Raw genomic sequence first — 17,419 nt, forward strand, 5'->3', positions numbered from 1 at the left:
TAGCTTTTCATCCTCTTTTGTCTTTTTGAGCACTGTCATTTCTGAAAAGGGCGAGTAGAGATATTGTAATTTCTCACTGATGTGGGCTTGCGTTACATAATTTTAAAATTACTTAACAGTAAAAACCACACAGAAAACTATGTCAAGTGAATATTTAAAACAAAAGATTTAATGTTTAATTGTTTGTTCAATTAATTACAAATATAGTTATAGTTAATGCAGATGAGCAACCTAATTGAGTAATGTTTTATTGTGCTATACTGAATATAATAGGTAAATGAAAATATACAACCATAATAGGGACTATACACACACTGATTAGTGGCCATATTTGATAAGCTAATATATTTATTTTTGTCAATTTGTCTAAACTACCTGGCCATCAAATACTTCTTAGTGTTTTTCTCAGGCCTTAATAAAATGATGAAACATTTTGGAGCAAAGATACAGAGCAGTAAACCATAGCTAGAGGCCAAGATAGCAAAGATCTCCACAGCAACAGTGTATTTTCCAGGAGAGCTGACATAAGCAGGGACAAAGGCCACCCAGACAGCACAGAAGATCAGCATGCTGAAGGTGATGAGTTTGGCCTCGTTGAAGTTATCAGGGAGTTTCCGAGCAAGAAAGGCCAAAAGAAGACAGGTGCAGGCCAGCAGGCCAATGTAACCCAGAACCAAATAGAAGCCGACTACAGAAGCCATGGCACACTCCAGGGTGACCTTTGACCCTTGAAATCCCACATCACGCTTAGGCACAGGAGGACTGAGGGTCAGCCATGTAGCACAGATTATAACCTGGATGAAAAGAAAATGTGATTAATTTTATGTAAAATGCAGAAGACCAACGTCTTTTCCACTACACTATCCAGCTGCACTTCTGGATACATTACCTGGATACAAGTAAGAAGGCAGACACTCCCTCTCTGTTGGCCTGGGCCAAACCACTTGATCAAGGCTTCAGCACCAGGTCGAGCTGAACGAAACGCTGCAAGAACCACTATGGTTTTGACTTTAAGACAGGAAACACAAAGAACAAAGCTGATCCCAAAAGCTGCCTGCTGGAACCGACAAGACCAGACTGAGGGACGACCAATGAACCCCAGAGAGCACAAGAAGCAGAGCTTCAGAGACACAAGAAGCAGGAAGCTCAGTTCTGAGTTGTTGGCTCGTACCTACAGATGAGAAGTCACAGTCATATACATAAAGACGCAAACCTAATGAACAGCCAACACAAAATTAAATCATATTAAACTTCAATTCTTTTCACTGAATTCATACTTAATTTTTTTTAAAGACAATCCATTCAATTTGTTAAAAATGTCTTTTGTTAATCTAGATTCTCACCATAGGTGTTTGACGGTAGTAAATAAACACCACAAACACAGCTGTTGTCACAGCGACACCAGACACAGCTGCTGTAGTCAGAGTAATACCCAACGTTTCATTGAAGGACAGGAAGTCCAGCTGACGTGGGACACACGCAGTTTGTTCAGCGTTGGACCAGAACTCTGTTGGACATTTCTCACATTGAAGGGAATCTGTGTGAGAGCAGAGAGGATCTAGAATGAGCTCCATTATGAAAGCATAGATTTGCTACTAATGTTTTATGTTACATTTCACTCACCAGTTTTATTACTAATCTCTCCTTCAGCACATGGGATACAGTCAAAGCAGCAGACAGGTTCCCCTTTCCTGTTGGTCTTTCGGGTGCCTGGGGGACAGCTGTCACTGCACACTGAAGTAGGCACCTAAAAACAGTCAACACATTTTCTCAAAGACAAATTAAAGCAATTCTAACAGCAAAACTACATTTATAAAACTCAGAGATTCAACCAAACTATAATAATTTTCCTATTTAGCACCTGATTGGATCCTGTGCTCCACTGAATCGCTGACTCATTGAGGTGGATATCAAACCCATCCACACGACCGATCAAAACTAGTTTTGTTCCTTCAGGAGTGTTCTGCCAGTTGACAAGGTCGTACTTTGCTGGAATGTCAGCACCTTGGAAATAAAACATTTCCCCTTGTGGTGTGGTGAAGTTCACGTTGTTCAAGTGCTGCAACAGCTGTGAGATCAACAAAATACTGAAACAGGTCACATTGGAACTGACTGTTGAAAAGAAGACTTGTCACAAATCTACTTTTGGATCATTCTCAGGTAAAGACTGACTATTGTGTATACCTCACTGGGTTTGATGTGTGCTGGAGAAGAGCAGGTGGAGCTGTTTTGAGTGATGCTGTCTATTTGGGGGCAGGAGAGAAGACTGTGAAGGGCGTGGGCTGCAGCATAAACAGCAAGGTAGACGTTATATGTCACTCTCAGCTCAGACATGTCGGTGAAGGGGTTCTGGACTCCGTCAAGGGACTCTGTCCCACTGCAGGGTGATAGTACAGTTTTTTGAAGAGTCCCAGTGGCAGCAAATGAAGCAAAATCATTTGTTGAATGGGTAGTGCTTGTGGTGGGGATGGCAGAGTCCAGAGGTGAGGTGGAATATGAATCGAGAGGAGAGGCCCCAGGATGACATCCAAACTCAGTCTCCCAGAATTCTCTTAAAAAAACATCACTGGGACGATCAACTGGGTTCAAACCTCTGAGAAAATGTTCAAACCCAGGTATTGTTGAACTTTTAATGGAAACACCAAGAACACCTCTTGCCACTTCACTAGTGACAGGGTCTTGGAGAAGATCACCACTGGTGCTCCAAGCCTCACTGGCTAGAAACTGTCTGTCAGTTACCTAATCATAGCAAGAAGACACAGTTATTTTTAAAGCATAGTTATGTATTTCATTTGGTATATTCAATATGCAGTTATATTCCCCAAGGGGATCAATAAAGTATTCATTATTTCAGTTTCTCACATTTATCTTGGCCAGTTGCAAGAACAGTTCCCTCACATCTGTATACCAGGCAAAAACCAGAATCACTTTTGCAGTTGAGGCCTGGATTGTGAGAGCAGCTCGTCTGGCATCACTGACAATGTTTTCCATGTTGACAGTCTCTATGAATGCCAGACACACCTCTGAATCCTGAGTCTCTTCTTGGAATATCTGATATGTGCGAATGAAAACAAAAACAAAACAAAACAGAAAAAGAAATACATTAACACTATATAGTGTGTTTATAAGCATAAGTACTAAAACTGAAAAAATGGAAACACCTTTATTGCTGTGTAGCCATAGTTATTGTTTGCTACTACTGCACCAATCCAAGTCCATTTGAAGCGTATGGCAATTTGGGCAATGGCTTGTGCTTGGTAAATATCACTTGGGATTGTCCTGAAGAAGTTTGGATACTGGAGTTTGTCACTTAAACAGGGGCAGGTTGAGAGGTAACTAATCTGAAAGACATACATAAAAGTTTAATCTTTCCCACCCAGAGAGGAAAAGTGCAGCTTAGCCTAAAAGTAGGTCCTTCCCCACAGAGCAAAAATTAAATAGTACAGAATCCTGGAGCAATATAACGCTTTTGGTGGATAATAGTATAATAACAGATGACACTAACTCCATCAACATAAGAAAAAAAAATCTACAGTACAGTGTAGACAAAACCACTACTCACTAAAGGTACAGAGAGTGGCCCCAGAATTCTGGATTGTATCTCTGCTGTTACAGATGAGGCCCCACCGATAATAAGAGGAACAGTGTGCTGATCTGATGACAGCATTGAAACATACATTAGTCTAAATGCTACATGAAAAATAAAATTTATCACAATAACAAGGGTTTGATTATGTATCCATTGTATTGTCATGTGCTCTTAGTTTGATGGAGATTAACATTAAGCTACCTCCTGTTTTTTTCCGTTCCTTTCCATAATCAGTAGAATTAGATGTAAAGTCACAGGTGGTGCTGTCTCCTCCCGCTAGTGACAGCGCTGCCTGGGGAGCCCATAGTGGTTGCCCGCAGCTATCAAAAATATGGTAGCCCAGCTTCACACCTGGCAGCAGTGATTTACTAAGATTGATTTCTTCCAGTGCAAAGACCATTGCATACACATACTGCAAGGGAGCATAATCTAACCTGAGACCACGAGACAAACATTGATCAAAGAATTGAATGATTCTGTGGAGACATCCTTCATAATCTAGATTATTTTGTCACATAAGGACAAGATGGAAGATGCAAGGACAATAGTTATACTTATTACCATACCACAGTAATCGAAGTAGCACAGCTAAGAGTTTTACCCAGTACAAGGTTTGTAGTAAGGCAGCTGTGTAAAGTTCTGGTATATTGCTGGATTTTGGAAGTGAAGATTAAATAGCCCACCGATAACTACATCACCATCCTGGAACAGACCCTGGTTACTCGGTGTACCCCACCGAGAACAAGTCACTGTTTGAACACCATGCAGTCCCACGTTGAGTCCACGCTGTCTGCCCATAAGCCCCATAAGGAGCAGGAATAAGACTGAGGATGTCCAGAGAGTGATATGCCAGGAGCACCAAGACATCGAATGCAGATGTTCTGGACAGTTACAGTATCCCCAGTTAGTCAGACTGTTTCAACTAAAGCAGGGAAAACGGAATATTTTCACCTCAAGACATGTACCTGCGCAGTAAAACAACAATTCAAACTGTTAAAACATATTTTCATACAATACATATAAACTGCATTTACAATGATAACATATCACAGTGGCATACACTCTCCTCTTCTGGACAGTTGAACTGTTGATGTGAGTATTTATAGTACATGTGATGTGTTATTGCAAGACATGGCACATGTATTGCTACCACAGCAAGGAGCCTAAATCCCTACCCTCAAGAGTAAAACAACAACTGTATAATTGCAAGTGATTAGTGTTTTTTGTAGGTAGCAGCAGAAAGAGAAAGATTCGTGTGTGTTTGATCATTATTTTTCTATTGGAAATGAAGTCCCTACCTCCTCTTACATGCATGATATACAGGTTTATTCGAAAACAATTTACCCTTAAGAATATGAATGACTGTGGCATTAAGTTATATTCAGTTTTTAAAAAATGCACCGTTGATGCAGTTGTGGTTGTTGGTCACTGGCATACGTCAGTGTACATTAGCCATGGGGAAAAAAGGATAAACATTCAAAATGAGTCTCAGGCCATGCTATGGTCTCACAGTAGATACTCACATTATCCACTTGTTAAGTGATGATGTAGCACAAAAGACTACATCTAAACTCAGTCTTGACAAATTCTCATGAAAAAACATCACCAGGATGGTGAACTGGGTTTAAACCTCTGAGAAAATGTCCAAATCCAGGTATTGTTGAACTTTTGATGGCAACACCAAGAACATTATTTGTCACAGGTTAAGCTAAGGTGTACTGCCAAGTGGCTTTGTAACCTTGTAATCTAACAACCAGGTCCAGTCGGCTATACAACCACTGTCATGGTACATGGAACTTCAAATAATTTCAGCAAACATGCTGAATGAACCTGTCTTACCGACTGTGTAACAACGAGTCAACATACTGTAAATCTGTGAGTGTGAGAGTGCAGGTACAGCATCTTCAGATTGTCAGTCAATATTGTGCTGAATGGGAACTTTGGCTTTCAGTTATTGAAAAAATAACTGAAGGAAGTAGTATTCCTCCCCTTCTTGAGCAAAATTTCTTCTCTAAATTCTTCCGATTTGCCTTGTTTAGCTACATGACTTGAAGAAACTTAACAGCAGCTTGGCAGGTGTTGTGTCACAGCCAGTGCTGTATTGTAATTCCATTACTGAAATGTTACTGGGTGAATGTGTGGTTAGTGTTGTATGTATTAGCCACATGCTTCAACATGTCTTATGCAGGAGCATACTGATTTGTCGTTTCTTTTTTGGATTTCTGACACTGTGTTGATGAAGCCCTTTATTACACATGAGTTTAGGAGAAGTTGCGCCGTGTATCTTCATATCAATACCTCTTCTTTCAGGTCTTTTACAGTTGCATTAATCCAAAGTAAAAGAAATAAAGAAACATGACAATACAAAGAAATTAGCAAATGATTTGTTATAGTCATAGTTATAGAGCTATATTTATTAAAATTGTTATTTATCCTTTACCTTTATTACATTTGTTGCTTCACTAATGATATTAAACACTGAAACATTAAAACATGCGTTTTTTTCAGAGACAGAAAATTTGGATATTGACTGACTTTGATTGTCACAGATTATTGTCTATAGCTATATGGTTAAATACAAAGATTGTTGTACATTGCATCAGAAATGTATCATTTTGACATTTCAGAGAGGGTAGCAAATGTCAGAAAGAATAAGGAAAAGACTACAAAATTTTAGGGCATAGAACCAAAGTAAATAAATAAAACAAAGTATATACTGTAAAAATAAAATCAGTGTATGTAGATTAATAGATGAATTGCCTGTTTAAGGCAGTTTAATTAAATCATGCTCACCTGGTCATCACATGTTTCTTAGTGTTTTTCTCAGGCCTTAATAAAATGATGAAACATTTTGGGGCAAAGATACAGAGCAGTAAACCATAGCTAGAGGCCAAGATAGCAAAGATCTCCACAGCAACAGTGTATTTTCCAGGAGAGCTGACATAAGCAGGGACAAAGGCCACCCAGACAGCACAGAAGATCAGCATGCTGAAGGTGATGAGTTTGGCCTCGTTGAAGTTATCAGGGAGTTTCCGAGCAAGAAAGGCCAAAAGAAGACAGGTGCAGGCCAGCAGGCCAATGTAACCCAGAACCAGAGAGAAGCCGACTACAGAGACCATGGCACACTCCAGGGTGACCTTTGACCCTTGGAAACCCACATCACGCTTAGGCACAGGAGGACTGAGGGTCAGCCATGTAGCACAGATTATAACCTGGATGAAAAGAAAATGTGATTAAATGTACTGCAGAAAACCAAAAGTTGTATAAATATTTAAAAAGTAAAAGCACATATTATTACTTGGATACAAGTAAGAAGGCAGACACTCCCTCTCTGTTGGCCTGGGCCAAACCACTTGATCAAGGCTTCAGCACCAGGTCGAGCTGAACGAAACGCTGCAAGAACCACTATGGTTTTGACTTTGAGACAGGAAACACAAAGAACAAAGCTGATCCCAAAAGCTGCCTGCTGGAACCGACAAGACCAGACTGATGGACGACCAATGAACCCCAGTGAGCACAAGAAGCAGAGCTTCAGAGACACAAGAAGCAGGAAGCTCAGTTCTGAGTTGTTGGCTCGTACCTACAGATGAGAAGTCAAAGTCATATACATAAAGACGCAAACCTAATGAACAGCCAACACAAAATTAAATCATATTAAACTTCAATTCTGTTCACTGAATTCATACTTAATTTTTTTTAAAGACAATCCATTCAATTTGTTAAAAATGTCTTTTGTTAATCTAGATTCTCACCACAGGTGTTTGACGGTGGCAAAGAAACACCACAAACACAGCTGTTGTCACAGCAGCACCAGAAACAGCTGCTGTAGTCAGAGTAATACCCAACGTTTCATTGAAGGACAGGAAGTCCAGCTGACGTGGGACACACGCAGTTTGTTCAGCGTTGGACCAGAACTCTGTTGGACATTTCTCACATTGAAGGGAATCTGTGTGAGAGCAGAGAGGATCTAGAGTGAGCTCCATTATGAAAGTATAGATTTGCTACTAATGTTTTATGTTACATTTCACTCACCAGTTTTATTACTAATCTCTCCTTCAGCACATGGGATACAGTCAAAGCAGCAGACAGGTTCCCCTTTCCTGTTGGTCTTTCGGGTGCCTGGGGGACAGCTCTCACTGCACACTGAAGTAGGCACCTAAAAACAGTCAACACATTTTCTCAAAGACAAATTAAAGCAATTCTACCAACATTTATAAAACTCAGAGATTCATTTAAAACTATAATAATTTTCCTATTTAGCACCTGATTGGATCCTGTGCTCCACTGAATCGCTGACTCATTGAGGTGGATATCAAACCCGTCCACACCACCAATCAAAACTAGTTTTGTTCCTTCAGGAGTGTTCTGCCAGTTGACAAGGTCGTACTTTGCTGGAATGTCAGCACCTTGGAAATAAAACATTTCCCCTTGTGGTGTGGTGAAGTTCACGTTGTTCAAGTGCTGCAACAGCTGTGAGATCAACAAAATACTGAAACAGGTCACATTGGAACTGACTGTGGAAAAGAAGACTTGTCACAAATCTACTTTTGGATCATTCTCAGGTAAAGACTGACTATTGTGTATACCTCACTGGGTTTGATGTGTGCTGGAGAAGAGCAGGTGGAGCTGTTTAGAGTGATGCTGTCTATTTGGGGGCAGGAGAGAAGACTGTGAAGAGCGTGGGCTGCAGCATAAACAGCAAGGTAGACGTTATATGTCACTCTCAGCTCAGACATGTCAGTGAAGGGGTTCTGGACTCCGTCAAGGGACTCTGTCCCACTGCAGGGTGATAGTACAGCTTTTTGAAGAGTCCCAGTGGCAGCAAATGAAGCAGAAATCATTTGTTGGATGGGTAGTGATTGTGGTGGGGATGGCAGAGTCCAGAGGTGAGGTGGAATATGAATCGAGAGGAGAGGCCCCAGGATGACATCCAAACTCAGTCTCCCAGAATTCTCTTAAAAAAACATCACTGGGACGATGAACTGGGTTCAAACCTCTGAGAAAATGTTCAAATCCAGGTATTGTTGAACTTTTAATGGCAACACCAAGAACACCTCTTGCCACTTTACTAGTGACAGGGTCTTGGAGAAGATCACCACTGGTGCTCCAAGCCTCACTGGCTAGAAACTGTCTGTCAGTTACCTAATCATAGCAAGAAGACACAGTTATTATCAAGTTAAACATCATTTTTAAAATTCTGTTATGATGATAAAATACAATTATTCCTTTACAATTGCACTTACTATACTGACTATACAATATTTCAGATTCTCACATTTATTTTGAGTAGCTGCTGAAAGAGTTCTCGCACATCTGTATACCAGGCAAAGATCACAATCACCATTACAGTTGAAGCCTGGATTTTTAGAGCAGCCCGTCTGGCATCACTGACAATGTTTTCCATATTGACAGTCTCTGTGAATGCCAGACACACCCCTGCCAGCTGAGTCTCTTCCTTAAATATCTGTCATGTCAATGTAATCAATAAATAAATAAATACATAAATAAGGCAAGAAAAAAGAAAGGAATTAATTTACAGTACATAGTTCAGAACACCAATGCAAATCTAACCTAAAACAAAGGCAGCCTGAGCAAACACAAAAGAAAAGTTTCAAATGTGTAAATAGCATTTAGCAAAAATATTATCCTAATAGTAATACTGCCAATAGTATTAGTAGTACAGTAGCTTTTATATGCAGTAATGATGAGTAAAACATTTTTTTTTTCACTGGCTTAGTTGGTATTACATCACCTGTTTGCTTCTAAAAATACAGCTATTATTAAAAAAATATATTTTGTGCCTTTGATTTAGATTTCATTCTGCTTCAAGACTGTTTAGAGTACAAATCAAGAGGAGGTTGAATATTTTTCACAGCACTGTATATTTTATTAGTACTAAAAACTAACAAAGGGAAGCACCTTTATTGCTGTGTGGCCATAGTTGTTGTTTGCTACCACTGCACCAATCCAGGTCCAGTTGTAGCGTGTGACCAGCTGGGCTATTGCTCGGGCTTGGTAGAAGTCACTGGGGATGGTCCTAAAGAAGTTAGGAAACTGAAGCCTGTCACTTAGACAGGGGCATGTTGAGAGGTAACTAATCTGAAAGACACACACAAAGGGTATTCTGAGAGAATTTACAGTATAACATTTTGTCATAAAAAAAAAGCTAATCTGATATAACTGATAGACTTAAAGACTTTGTCTTCATCCTCAAATGTTTAGCTACTCTAAGAGGAAACTCCAGTGCAGTTCTAATAGATCAATTACAACAGTAGAGACTATAGAGGCAGTACAGTGCTGTGGGTAGAAGAGAGCGAACTAAAGGAAGGCACTAACTCTGAAAATGTTCAGAATAAAACGATAGTAGATTAATCACAGTGCAGACAAAACAATACTCACTAAAGGTACTGAGAGTGGCCCCAGGATTCTGGAGAGTATGTCAGCTGTCACAGAGGAAGCACCACCGATTATAAGGGGGATGCTCTGATCACCTAATGACAGGATTGAAACATAAATAAAATTATTGTTAAAGAAAAGGACATTTTCACAACCAGAAAATGTTATTATTATTCTTTTTTCAACACAGCTTTAGAATCATTTGCATTCGGTTTGACACACAAGCTACCTCTCATTTTGTCCATTTTCCCTCCATACTCCGTAGAATCATTTGTAAAGTCACAGGTGGTGCTGTCTCCTCCTGCTAGTGACAGCGCTGCCTGGGGAGCCCACGGGGATTGGCCACAGCAATCAAAAATACGGTAGCCCAGCTTCAAACCTGGCAGCAGTGTTTTACTAAGATTGATTTCCTCTAGAGCAAAGACCATTGCATACATATACTGCAAGGGAGCATATTCTAATCTGACACCACAGGAGAGAAAGAATGGGGAATGTACCATCAAGATTTTGATTCATTCTCCTGCTACTAGTACCGATCTACAAGTTTAAAAAATCTGGAAGCTGCATAGACATTAATTATGTCATTACTATTACTATCATACCACAGTAATGGAACTAGCAGTTAGTAGTTTTACCCAGAACAAGGTTTGTAGTGTGGCAGCTGTGTGAAGTCATGGTCTATAGCTGGATTTTTGTAATGGAGATTAAATAGCCCACCGATAACTACATCACCATCCTCGAAGAGACCCTGGTTACTCGGAGTACCCCACCGAGAACAGGTCATAGTCTGAACACCCTGCAGCCTCATGTTGAGTCCCAGCTGTCCGCTCAGCAGCCCCACAAGTAAAAGGGATGGGGCTGAGGAGGTCCACAAAGTGAAATGCCAGGAGAACCAAGACATTGAATGCAGCTATTAAAATCTGTATAATTTAACCAGTTGCATGTATCACTTGGTAGATACCGCTGGGATGATCCTGATGAAGTTTGGACAGTGGTGCCTGTCACTTGAACAGGGGCAGCTTGAGATATAACTAATCTGAAATATACACACAAAAGTTACATGTTTAGTTATTTTGAGACAGCATACATAGTAATATACGGTGACATTTTTCTAAGTAAAGTGCAAACTTATGTGAAGCTAAGTTTAATAGTAGCGCTGCTCTCAAAGATCAGAAATTAAAACTAGAACAATTGAGAAGCTGTTTGTGGTTTAGGTAGAAGATAGTTAAGTAAAAGAATGAGGTAAACAAAAAAACAAAAACAAAAAAAAAAACGGCACAGTTCAGTGCTCACAGTGTTTTAAAACCAATACTCACTAAAGGTTCAGAGAGTGGCCCCAGGATTCGGGAGAGTTTCTCAGCTGGTACGGATCAAGCACCACCAGTGATAAGACAATATGACAACAACAATTCCAGTCAGAACAGTTTACCCAGTTAGATATCTGGCATTCAAACATACTCAAGATATTCACCTGCAGAGCAAAACAACAATAGAAACAGTTAAAACACTATGTGTTCTTATAGTATATACTGTGTAAGATATTTGAACTGTGACATATCCCCTCCTCCTCTAGGCACTTATATTGTTCACATGGGTATTTATAATAGATGTAAAGCATTATTGCAGGAAAGTACGCACAGTGACACATGCAGACAAGCCCAAATCCCTCCTCCCAACAGGGATAGTAAAATAACAAGTACATAATTGCAGGTGATCAGTGTTTGTGTAGGTAGAAGAAAGTGGAAGGTGTGTGTGTTCATGTTTGTTATTTTAATTTTGCTGCTGTTATCAATGCACTGGTTTGGGTAGCAGTCCCAGTTGAATGCACAGACCCAAGGTCGGCTTTTATCTCTAATCTTTTCTAATCTCTTAATCTTGTCTAGTACTTTCCATTTATATTACGTATTACTTATTATTACTCACCTCCATTTGTGGATAGTAGTGATCTTTTTTTTCTTTTTTTTTTTTGATCGATCTATCACCAGTGGTTTCTTTCTGTTTGAAAACTGCTGTATGCTGTATGTTTGTGCAGGCGCTCTGACTGCTTTTGGTCTCGCTTTTATTGTTTGATCGATCCATCTCACAGGACACGCTTGAGTAACAAAAAAAAAACTGTGAGGTGTATGTGTCAAGACTATTACTCAATTAAAATAAAGCCCTCTAAAACAGAGTACTATGATCTATGTTGTTTAACATATCTCAAAATAACTATCAGAAGGCCAAAATTGTTGCCCTTCATCTTATATTTATATTATGATCTCCTATCTTTGTAACCTGAATGTTAATATACAGCAAACTTAAATGGAAAATCTTTAGAGGGATCTGAATATAAAATATTCACAAAACTTCAGATTGGTGAAATTGTAATATTTATTTATTTATATTTTTTAATATTTAATGCTATTTTTCTTGCCCCTTCAAGGTTTGATAAATTACTATAAGTTTAAAAACATTTTGTTGGAGAAATATGATTTTTGTTCTTGATTGCTTAACAAATGTGTCCATGTAGCTTGATCTCCAAGCAAAGTATTTAGCAGTAGAAAGTCCTCATTGTGACATGTGTCACATGTAAACTAATGAATTATACACCACAGTAACACAATGTATAATTAAAAGACACACATGCAAATTGATTTATTGAAAACACAAACAGAATTTGGTTACTAATAAAGACATTTTCATTAATATCATGCTTATTTTATAATCACCTGGTCATCACATGTTTCTTAGTGTTTTTCTCAGGCCTTAATAAAATGATGAAACATTTTGGAGCAAAGATACAGAGTAGTAAACCATAGCTAGAAGCCAAGATAGCAAAGATCTCCACAGCAACAGTGTATTTTCCAGGAGAGCTGACGTAAGCAGGGACAAAGGCCACCCAGACAGCACAGAAGATCAGCATGCTGAAGGTGATGAGTTTGGCCTCGTTGAAGTTATCAGGGAGTTTCCGAGCAAGAAAGGCCAAAAGGAGACAGGTGCAGGCCAGCAGGCCAATGTAACCCAGAACCAGAGAGAAACCCACCATAGAAACCATGGCACACTCCAGGGTGACCTTTGACCCTTGGAAACCCACATCACGCTTAGGCACAGGAGGACTGAGGGTCAGCCATGTAGCACAGATTATAACCTGGATGAAAAGAAAATTGTGAATAAATGTACTGCAGAAAACCAAAAGTTGTATAAATATTTAAAAAGTAAAAGCACATATCATTACCTGGATACAAGTAAGAAGGCAGACACTCCCTCTCTGTTGGCCTGGGCCAAACCACTTGATCAAGGCTTCAGCACCAGGTCGAGCTGAACGAAACGCTGCAAGAACCACTATGGTTTTGACTTTAAGACAGGAAACACAAAGAACAAAGCTGATCCCAAAAGCTGCCTGCTGGAACCGACAAGACCAGACTGATGGACGACCAATGAACCCCAGAGAGCACAAGAAGCAGAGCTTCAGAGACACAAGAAGCAGGAAGCTCAGTTCTGAGTTGTTGGCTCGTACCTACAGATGAGAAGTCACAGTCATATACATAAAGACGCAAACCTAATGAACAGCCAAACAAGGAATCCATTTTACAGTGCACAGTTCAAAATATTAAAATGTTGTTTACATTAATCTAGATTCTCACCACAGGTGTTTGACGGTAGTAAAGAAACACCACAAACACAGCTGTTGTCACAGCAGCACCAGACACAGCTGCTGTAGTCAGAGTAATACCCAACGTTTCATTGAAGGACAGGAAGTCCAGCTGACGTGGGACACACGCAGTTTGTTCAGCGTTGGACCAGAACTCTGTTGGACATTTCTCACATTGAAGGGAATCTGTGTGAGAGCAGAGAGGATCTAGAGTGAGCTCCATTACGAAAGCATAGATTTGCTACTAATGTTTTATGTTACATTTCTCTCACCAGTTTTATTACTAATCTCTCCTTCAGCACATGGGATACAGTCAAAGCAGCAGACAGGTTCCCCTTTCCTGTTGGTCTTTCGGGTGCCTGGGGGACAGCTGTCACTGCACACTGAAGTAGGCACCTAAAAACAGTCAACACATTTTCTCAAAGACAAATTAAAGCGATTCTAACAGCAAAACTACATTTATAAAACTCAGAGATTCAACCAAACTATAATAATTTTCCTATTTAGCACCTGATTGGATCCTGTGCTCCATTGAATCGCTGACTCATTGAAATGGATATCAAACCCATCCACACCACCAATCAAAACTAGTTTTGTTCCTTCAGGAGTGTTCTGCCAGTTGACAAGGTCGTACTTTGCTGGAATGTCAGCACCTTGGAAATAAAACATTTCCCCTTGTGGTGTGGTGAAGTTCACGTTGTTCAAGTGCTGCAACAGCTGTGAGATCAACAAAATACTGAAACAGGTCACATTGGAACTGACTGTGGAAAAGAAGACTTGTCACAAATCTACTTTTGGATCATTCTCAGGTAAAGACTGACTATTGTGTATACCTCACTGGGTTTGATGTGTGCTGGAGAAGAGCAGGTGGAGCTGTTTTGAGTGATGCTGTCTATTTGGGGGCAGGAGAGAAGACTGTGAAGGGCGTGGGCTGCAGCATAAACAGCAAGGTAGACGTTATATGTCACTCTCAGCTCAGACATGTCAGTGAAGGGGTTCTGGACTCCGTCAAGGGACTCTGTCCCACTGCAGGGTGATAGTACAGTTTTCTGAAGAGTCCCAGTGGAAGCAAATGAAGCAGAAATATTTGTTGGATGGGTAGTGATTGTGGTGGGGGTGGCAGAGTCCAGGGGTGAGGTGGAATATGAATCGAGAGGAGAGGCCCCAGGATGACATCCAAACTCAGTCTCCCAGAATTCTCTTAAAAAAACATCACTGGGACGATCAACTGGGTTCAAACCTCTGAGAAAATGTTCAAATCCAGGTATTGTTGAACTTTTAATGGCAACACCAAGAACACCTCTTGCCACTTTACTAGTGACAGGGTCTTGGAGAAGATCACCACTGGTGCTCCAAGCCTCACTGGCTAGAAACTGTCTGTCAGTTACCTAATCATAGCAAGAAGACACAGTTACTATCAAGTTAAACATCATTTTTAAAATGCTGTATTGTTGCTAAAAATTAAATGCAATCCAATTAAATAATATAATATACATTATAATAAACAATTGTATTTCAAGTTCTCACGTTTATCTTGGCTAGTTGAAGAAACAGTTCCATCACATCTGTATACCAAGTAACAACCAGAATCACTTTTGCCGTTGAGGCCTGAATTGTGAGAGCAGCTCGTCTGGCATCACTGACAATGTTTTCCCTGTTGAGAGATTCAATGAATGCCAGACACACCCCCGAATCCTGAGTCTCCTCCTGGAATATCTGAGACATATGAATAAAAGATAAGAAATAGAAACATAAAACAAGAGGAATAGTAAGAAGAAATGTATTTTAATACATGTACTAATAAACATTTATAATATAAATAATAATAATAATTAATTAATTAATTAATTAATTAAATAACAAATGGAAACACCTTTATTGTTGTGTGGCCATAATTACTGTTTGCTACTACTGCACCAATCCAAGTCCATTTGAAGCGTATGGCAAGCTGAGCAAATACTCGGGCTTGGTACATATCACTTGGGATGGTCCTGAAGAAGTTTGGATACTGGAGTCTGTCACTTAGACAGGGGCAGGTTGAGAGGTAACTAATCTGAAAGACAGAGATAAAACACATGAGACGTTTTGAAATTGATACAGATAAAGACTTTTTATCTTTAGCCCCAAAGCTGTTTTTTACCCTAAAAGAAAATTTCAGTGCTGTTTAGCAAAAATGTACAGAGTAATAGATACAGTCAGGACAAAGATAAAGTTGAAGCAGTAGAGCCTTAAAAATGCCAGTAACTCTACATAACATGAAATTAATGAGAAAATGCTTCAGCACAGTGTTCACAGTGTATTACAAACAAGACTTACTAAAGGTACAGAGACTGGTGCAAGGATTCTGGAGAGTATCTCAGCTGTTATGGAAGACGCAGCACCAATAATAAGGGGAACAGCATGATCATCTAATGACAGCATTTCCACATAAATTAGGTTAAATGTTACACAAACAATAACAATTTTAACACAGCTTTGTATTCTTTTTACTGTCAATGTAAGTTTGACGGCAATATAAAGCAAGTTACCTCTGCTCTCAGTAGAATCATTTGTAAAATCACAGGTGGTGCTGTCTCCTCCTGCTAGTGACAGCGCTGCCTGGGGAGCCCAAGGCGGACGGCTACAGCAATCAAAAATATGGTAGCCCAGCCTCACACCTGGCAGCAGTGATTTACTATGATTGATTTCTTCTAGGGCAAAGACCATTGCATACATATACTGCAAGGGAGCATACTGCAAACTGAGACCATGAGTGAAAAAGATTTAGAAAACTATCAGTCAGTATATATAACAGATTGATTTTGATCTACATTTTCCATCATTTCATAAAGAAAAAAAAAAGAAAAATGCAAAGACATTAATTCTTTTTTATGATGATTAGCAAATTAGTGCAGTTTTACTAGGCATTTTACCCAGTGCAAGGTTTGTAGTGGGGCAGCTGTGTGAAGTCATGGTCTATAGCTGGTGTTTGGTAATGAAGATTAAAGAGTCCACCAATTACTAAATCTCCATCCTGGAACAGACCCTGGCTGCTCGGTGAACCCCATCGAGAACAGGTCTTAGTCTGAACACCCTGCAGTGCAATGTTGAGCCCCAGCTGATTCCCCACAAGCCCCAAAAGGAGCAGGGATAGGACTGAGTAGGTCCACAGAGTGAAATGCCAGGAGAACCAACACATGGATGCAGCTGTACTGAACAATAAAGTACAATATATATATATAATATAACTAATTAGGCAGCTTGTTTGCCAGTCTGCAGGAAAAATAATTTTTATGATACTTTATGATATCCACCTGTAAAACAAATAAGCAGTTCAAACTGTTAAAAACATATATTTTCATTGGCAACTGATAAGATATCACAAATCCAACATACCTCCTCCTCCTCCTCTGAACAGTTGACATGTTGAGGTGGATATTTATAATAGATGTAAAGCATTATATCAAGCAAGTAAACATGATGGCAGATACAAACAAGCTCAAATCCCTCCTCTCAAGAGTAACTGTAAATTAACAGCTGAGTAATTGCAAGAGAGCAGTGTTTGTGTAGGTGGAAGGTGTGTGTGTAAATTGTTTACTTTTTTTTGCAAACTTTGAGTTTTCTCCTTTTTCTTAGACGCATGATAAAAGATATACTAATGAGTGGACGCTTGGAAACAGCTATATATTTATGTATTTTTATTATATTTTTTATTGTTGGTTTTATTTACTCAAATAATAATAAATTGATCACATAAACAAAAAGTGAACAAGTATTTTTTTTAAACGCAATAATGGTCAAATCTAATTTGTATTCATAAAAAA

General features: G+C 39.5%; 3 protein-coding genes across 3 annotated transcripts; all 3 read right to left on the reverse strand.

Moving 5' to 3' along the window:
• Positions 1–371: 371 nt before the first annotated feature.
• LOC113165319 (extracellular calcium-sensing receptor-like) lies at positions 372–4,456 on the reverse strand. The gene is made up of 12 exons (XM_026364727.1): positions 4,191–4,456; positions 3,791–4,023; positions 3,572–3,654; positions 3,162–3,341; positions 2,863–3,051; positions 2,466–2,739; positions 2,185–2,387; positions 1,862–2,068; positions 1,624–1,747; positions 1,344–1,537; positions 890–1,171; positions 372–794 (listed from the first exon to the last, which is right to left on the reverse strand). Exons 1-12 carry the CDS (start codon positions 4,454–4,456, stop codon positions 372–374), a joined length of 2,658 nt encoding a protein of 885 aa, XP_026220512.1.
• Positions 4,457–6,378: 1,922 nt separating this feature from the next.
• LOC113165325 (extracellular calcium-sensing receptor-like) lies at positions 6,379–11,914 on the reverse strand. Its single transcript, XM_026364737.1, has 14 exons — positions 11,909–11,914; positions 11,444–11,456; positions 10,621–10,843; positions 10,215–10,447; positions 9,998–10,080; positions 9,509–9,688; positions 8,865–9,053; positions 8,458–8,731; positions 8,176–8,378; positions 7,853–8,059; positions 7,622–7,745; positions 7,342–7,535; positions 6,888–7,169; positions 6,379–6,801 (listed from the first exon to the last, which is right to left on the reverse strand). The coding sequence occupies exons 1-14, from the start codon at positions 11,912–11,914 to the stop codon at positions 6,379–6,381; spliced, it is 2,634 nt and encodes an 877-aa protein (XP_026220522.1).
• A 775-nt stretch (positions 11,915–12,689) lies between these two features.
• On the reverse strand, positions 12,690–16,794 carry LOC113165334 (extracellular calcium-sensing receptor-like). The gene is made up of 12 exons (XM_026364751.1): positions 16,529–16,794; positions 16,145–16,356; positions 15,942–16,024; positions 15,490–15,669; positions 15,144–15,332; positions 14,731–15,004; positions 14,450–14,652; positions 14,127–14,333; positions 13,889–14,012; positions 13,609–13,802; positions 13,200–13,481; positions 12,690–13,112 (listed from the first exon to the last, which is right to left on the reverse strand). The coding sequence occupies exons 1-12, from the start codon at positions 16,792–16,794 to the stop codon at positions 12,690–12,692; spliced, it is 2,637 nt and encodes an 878-aa protein (XP_026220536.1).
• Positions 16,795–17,419: the final 625 nt, after the last annotated feature.

Source organism: Anabas testudineus, chromosome 13 (assembly GCF_900324465.2).
Source record: "Anabas testudineus chromosome 13, fAnaTes1.2, whole genome shotgun sequence".
Lineage (NCBI taxonomy): Eukaryota > Metazoa > Chordata > Actinopteri > Anabantiformes > Anabantidae > Anabas > Anabas testudineus.

Excerpts from the sequence above, each read along its gene's own strand:
- LOC113165325 (XM_026364737.1), bottom strand. Across the intron at positions 8,732-8,864 it reads AGCAGCTACTCAAAATAAAT|GTAACTGACAGACAGTTTCT; the intron begins GTGAGAATCTGA and ends TGCTATGATTAG. Across the intron at positions 8,060-8,175 it reads CACACATCAAACCCAGTGAG|CTGTTGCAGCACTTGAACAA; the intron begins GTATACACAATA and ends TTGATCTCACAG.
- LOC113165319 (XM_026364727.1), bottom strand. The coding sequence starts at position 4,456 with ATGTCTTGGTGCTCCTGGCATATCACTCTCTGGACATCCTCAGTCTTA. Across the intron at positions 3,655-3,790 it reads GGAACGGAAAAAAACAGGAG|ATCAGCACACTGTTCCTCTT; the intron begins GTAGCTTAATGT and ends TGCTGTCATCAG. Across the intron at positions 3,342-3,571 it reads GAATTCTGGGGCCACTCTCT|ATTAGTTACCTCTCAACCTG; the intron begins GTACCTTTAGTG and ends TATGTCTTTCAG.
- LOC113165334 (XM_026364751.1), bottom strand. The coding sequence starts at position 16,794 with ATGTGTTGGTTCTCCTGGCATTTCACTCTGTGGACCTACTCAGTCCTA. Across the intron at positions 15,333-15,489 it reads ATGGCCACACAACAATAAAG|ATATTCCAGGAGGAGACTCA; the intron begins GTGTTTCCATTT and ends CATATGTCTCAG. Across the intron at positions 15,005-15,143 it reads TTCAACTAGCCAAGATAAAC|GTAACTGACAGACAGTTTCT; the intron begins GTGAGAACTTGA and ends TGCTATGATTAG.